Source organism: Notothenia coriiceps, unplaced genomic scaffold (genome assembly GCF_000735185.1).
Source record: "Notothenia coriiceps isolate Sejong01 unplaced genomic scaffold, NC01 NC01_scaffold00026169, whole genome shotgun sequence".
NCBI lineage: Eukaryota > Metazoa > Chordata > Actinopteri > Perciformes > Nototheniidae > Notothenia > Notothenia coriiceps.
In genome coordinates, this window is record NW_011358870.1 from 9,687 (window position 1) to 15,678 (window position 5,992).

The window sequence follows — 5,992 nt, forward strand, 5'->3', positions numbered from 1 at the left end:
ACATAAGACATAGAATACTCTACTTGGGTTAACAGGCACATAACATATTAATCAGACTGAATAATGAAACATATTGTATGGCCTACAGTACATTAACAAACACGCAAAAGCACTACCAACCTAGACAGCACTCTGCAGTTCTTCTGTCCTACCTGTAATATACATTACCTCTTTCTCATGCTGCTTTTTATAACTTAGCATAAAATAACTGATATCCCGCAGTAAAGCATAGCTGTATTATTAGGCTGAGACCTTCGGCTCACTGACATACTAGGAAGTATGAAAAAAGAGGTTAAAAAACGCTGTTATTCATGCTTTTCGACATAAGCTGATATATTTCTATAAGTGGGCCATGATACTGCTAAGGCTCGAGGCAATGGGATTACCCATGTTAAAAATAGAAAAGGGGGCTCATTACAATACTTAGGGGGATAGTGTCATAAAGCAACATCCACATGGTAATTCACCAAAATCTTGTCACAGTGTACCTCCAGTGCTGTTGTAATAAAAAGGAAACTTTGACTGACATTTCTTGAGTCATGACATGAAGTTTTTTCTGACTATGACATTAATTATGGTTGTAAACAAGACTTTGCCATGCTAGCAGCTCTTTTAGGATCCAAATGCTAAAATTAGCATGCTCACAACGAAAATCACGCTGATGTTTATTGGGTAATATTTAACCGTCTTTATCTTATTTGTTTCGGATGGTTGAACAAGTATAGGTTTTTCAGATTTTAAGTCATCAAACTAAGATAATAAGATTTTGACCGGATGATGGCAAGAGAAGATAAGTCAGGGGACAACCAAAGATGTATACTGAAGGAACGAAGTAAAACCTATTGTCACCACTTGATATCATGTTTTCCATTAAGGAATACTTCATCATTCAGAGAGGACTTCCACATTGATGGGGCCCATAAAGCATGTCAATGGGAAAGTCTTTTTTGGCCCAATGACTTCACATACTGACAAATAAGTGTTAGTACCACTGTTTGGCCACCATTAACATTTGCTTATACGCCTGGTTCACTATGTTTGCGCTTTGATACAATACCTTGGCTTTATTACCATGAAGTCAGACCAGACACTAAATATAAGACACATGTCATAAGTTGCTGGGGTATTAGAGTATTTGTCAATAACAACCATAATATCATTGAGGCTCACCCCTCCCTTTTGTCTGATTTACTTGTAGATGGGAGGAACCATGTACAACACTGGGAAGCATGTGTCATTACGGCCAGACAAAGCCCACCTGGTGAACATCTCCGGGGGCCCACTGGGTTACAGCTACAGGCTGGAGGAGGTCCGCCTCCATTTTGGGAGTGAGGACTCCCAGGGTTCAGAGCATCTTCTCAACGGACAGGGTTTTCCAGGAGAGGTAAGAAAGAAAATATTGATAGGTTACACATTTACACTGATACACACACGTGGAAGGGAGGCTAGAGGGGAAGGGACTCCAATGGTAGAAAAAATAAGGCATATGTATGTATAGACAAAATAAGGGGGTTGATTTCATTTCCATGTTGGGGGACTACACATAAAGTTTGGTGTCTAGGGATTCGACTCGGAACATTGGAGCTTCAAACAATTTTCACAAAGGTTGTGCAGGAATGAGTCCAGAAACGTGGTTCACATTTAGCACTTCCTGTTCACTTATATTGAAGTTAACGTTTCTTTTTAATGGGTTGGATTCCAGAAATACGATTTTTATCTACGAAATAAAATATAGTAAATCCGTAAAGGTCAGTACACACCCCATCGTTGAATGTCTGAAGATTCTATGTTTCATAAAAGGGCAGTGACTAAATGAGACTACTAAACGTCATCACGCCGACACATTAGACACATTAGCCGCCGATATCTCAGCAGTGGTGACGTGATGTCAAGTGACTGTTATATAGTCTGTTTGTAGTTATAATGTTAGCTTTTTAATCCTGCTGAGCGCATTTACTCTTTTAAAGTCATAAAAGTTGTTTTAGTATGCAGAACTTATCCTGTCGAACATGCTAGTAATTCCCTGTACCAGTAATCCGATTGTTTTTTAATGTAACTGTAGGGGGATACCGTTTTTTTATTTTTATCCTAATTCCCGTACCCCCCAAGCCAGGTCAAGACTGAAAGACATTCGTATCTACTCGTGCAACCAGTGGGGTATTTACCATTCACGCGCATGTGAAAGAAGTAGCAACCTTCAGCTCACACACAGGGTAATGAATGTCACTAGTGTCAGTGTGTCAGAGAGCTCATACACCAGGTGTCACTGCGGCAACCATCCTTTGAGTCACACACACAGTGGTTCACACAATGGGATGAGTCAAGGCTTCCTATTCTCATCCAAACACGCTCTGATAGGAAGATCTTCATGCTTTTTACTTCTGTTAATTGCATTTAAGCTTAATAATAGTAATAATAATAATAATAATAATAAAGCTTTATTTATATAGCACTTTTCATACAGTTCGTGCAGCTCAAAGTGCTTTACAAAATGGTGACACATCACAAGTTAAAAATAATAAACAACAAGAAATTCCCCTCGGATCAGATGTTAAGACCTTTATAGATACATGCAGCAAAATATAACATTTTAACAGCTTAAGAGACACAAGGAGGTAAAAGGTATGATAATAAAAACAAAATACAATAAAATAAATAATAATTTCTCTCGGAAAGATAAGACACAAGACAAGTGAATAGAATAGATGCAACAATATAAAACCCTATTAAATAAAGTGAACATATAGGTATAAAAAAATAAATAAAAATAAAAGGATTATACTAATAAAAACGTCATCATTGTAATAAAGGTTAAACGATTAAAATATAAAAAATCCAACTTAAAAATAAATGTTGCTATTGAAGCTGTTATAATATAAATAATATAAGAGAAAACCCTTTAAAGACCATACAATAAATAAAACAATATAAAAGTAGGTAAATAATAAAGACTAAAACAACATTTAAAGTGTGTGTGTCCGGGGGGGGTGCTAATAAAAAGCTAATCTAAAAATATGTGTATTTAGCTGGCGTTTAATAAAGCTTCTTAGTAGAAGGTTTTAAAACTAGCTTTACATGGATTGTAATTACATTTCTTATTATCAAGGATGTAATATGACCTGTTGTCATGTTATCCGTTCATTTCTTTGGCTTACACAGCTCATCTTGAAGCTTTGGGATGTCATCGTGGACAAAATTATTTTTGCTTTGAAATTAATAGCATTTATAGTTAAATCCAAACCGAAGTCGGACTGGAAAATGGGAATTAGTTGCAGTCCTGCTTCAGATTTAGGCTAAGAGTTAGGGTTAGAGTAACTAACTTAAATCGGGCTTGTAATGCTTTCTTTCATTGTATCTATGTTTCAGGTCCAGCTGATCCATTATAACCAGGATCTGTATGCCAACTACACAGAGGCAGCTAAGAGCCCCCATGGTATCGCTGTGGTCTCCATCTTCATAAAGGTCAGTGTGGACTTCTGGGAGTACATTGAAACACAATACATTTGTAAGAGTTAATTGGATGGTTTGATTCATACATATTCTCGCAATTGAGGATAAATAATGTATTATTTATTATAACACTTATACAAGAATTGCAGCACAGTAAACAAAAAAGTTAACTTGCTACATGTGTTTAGCTGCATTTTTGCATGTGTGTGTGCTGCACTGTAGTCTGTGATGAACATTTGATGGCCCTCTCCCTTCGTCATCTCTTAGCTCTCTGAAATCCCCAACGCCTTCCTCAACCGCATGCTCAACAGAGACACCATCACCAGAATCAACTATAAACGTAAGACACACACGCTCTTTCTCTCACCCTCTTACACACAGGAATTACTGAAATGATTTCAGAGGAGATATGGCATTTTTGAACATTATTTAATTACTTCATTATTTGGAAGTAAGCTTGACATTGCCATATTTTAATCATACAAGTGTAATGACTTGTGCCAAGTAGTCAGCCGCACGGACTGTGTCTCATCACACAGCGCTGTGGCCTGAGACTTCTGACAAATCAGAGGCTGCAGATTCATCATTATGTGTCCTGCTGCCTGCAGAGCACTACAGGGACAAATCCCTACACTGAAGGAGATGTGAAGCAGCTGTGGAAAACTGTAAAGGTTACTTAAGTTATCCTATGAATCAGTGCAGACTGCTCTAACTATGTTCTTACTTAATAACAAATGCAATAAAGCTGTTTTAAACCTGGTTTCTCTCTTATATTTGCCTATGTGTAAAAAACAAAGTCTATATGGCATGCGCTCCCAAGATTTTATTCAGATGCTGGTTCCTAACGTGAGAACAGAACTGGCTAAAAAAAGCTTTTAACTCTCCGGTTTCACTGTGGACGTTTTTGTCCATATGGGTCATTTTTCACTTTTCACTTTGCAATAACTTTGGTTGTGTTGGTGCCAATGGCCTGATTTTTTGTAACAAGGCTATTTTCTCGATCTATTTTGGAATTTCAATTTTCAAATCGGTCTTTAATTCACTGTGTAACAAATCGACTACGCTTATTGACCATTCGAGACAGAAATGTCCACTGCAAAAGACTAAAAACATTATATTAAAAGTTTTTTTCACAACTTTTTTGGGTTCAATTCTTTAAAGCAACTTCCGCCCTAATAGAAAATACCAATAATGTAATCATTTTCAGGATTTTAACCCTTTAAATGCCATTTTGAATACATGAAACCGCTGGTTTTTTTCATGATGAAAACAGAGAAAATTAGTTATTTTACATAAAATACATATCTGGGGACTGGCTCTTTTTTTTTATAACAGTCTTCAGTGATGCAAATTAGTCGCTTTTCGGCGCCTCCCGCTTTTTTAACGCTGCTTTGGGTGACTTGTGTAATTCGTGGAGAACCGAAGAGTTTTCGTTTTGGGGGGGGGGGGTCCGTCAATTCGTCAGTCCGTCCGTTAGTCCGTCAGTTAAAAAAGGAAGAAGAAATCTAGATCGCAAAATAATTAAACAAGCGAGTGCCTGTTTTTTCCTGGCCAAGGACAGGTTCCTTGAACACAACACGTGACGTGTCTTCACGCGGTTATGTCTCGTCTGAAAGGAGTGTGCTGACGGAGTGCAACGGAACGCCGCTCCAGCTCTTCAAATATTGCAGTTCCCATAAGGAGCCGTACACATGCCGCAGTGTTTGCTAGGCTGTGTCTTTAGTTGTAAGCACAGTGGATATCTGTTACTAGCATCTGGTTAGCTAGCTATGCTAACGAATTTAAAGAGCTTTTCTACAACCAGGTGGAAGAGAGCTCTCTCCTGAGAGGCTCAAATAACCTCAGCTCAGTGAGGTTAAGGCACACCTTGATATGATAATTATAACAGAGCTCTCAAGTCTCACCCATTTGGCGTGAGACACACGCATTTCACTCCATTCACACTCTCACACGCCACACCTTGTATTTCTCACGCAGAGATTTCTTTCCAGGGTACCGCCCACCATGTTGCGCCGCAATTTTGTAAACAAACTAGGCTTGTTTGAGACGCGTGCACTCCACTAGCACCCCCCCCCGTTGACATTCGCGTTACAGAGGGCTTCATACTCCACTAGCAGCCCCCCCCCCCGTTGATGACATTCGCGGTACAGAGGGCTTCATGGGAAGGAACTCTGAGGGGAGCCAGAAGTTGGAGTACCAAACACCAAAATCTCACTCTGAACTCTGTTCAAAACTTGAGAGCCCTGATTATAAGTATTAATGAGACATTAGAGACTAAATGAAAAACAGGTATAAAATACTATATGACAGTAACAAAAAAGTTGTTAAAAATAACAAGAATTGAGTTTAAAAGGGGAGTGATTTGTAAAATATCCAAAAAGAAAAATCTGCTTACAGTTCTGTTTCAAATGGGTGTTGAAAGATGTACCCATAGATCTCCTCATGTTGCTCTCAAAGTGCACCAGATTGATGCTTTTAACTTCAATATTTAAAAAAATATCTTCCCGGGGGAGCATGCCCACGGACCCCCCTAGAGGAGGTT

At 38.5% G+C, this 5,992-nt stretch overlaps 1 protein-coding gene across 1 annotated transcript; it reads left to right on the forward strand.

The window, feature by feature from the left end:
* Positions 1–1,198: 1,198 nt before the first annotated feature.
* On the forward strand, positions 1,199–3,790 carry LOC104956625 (carbonic anhydrase-related protein 10-like; the record flags this gene model as incomplete). Its single annotated transcript, XM_010784139.1, has 3 exons — positions 1,199–1,384; positions 3,367–3,462; positions 3,718–3,790. Coding segments are annotated over 3 exons (355 nt in total), but the record flags the coding sequence as incomplete, so codon positions are not given.
* Positions 3,791–5,992: the final 2,202 nt, after the last annotated feature.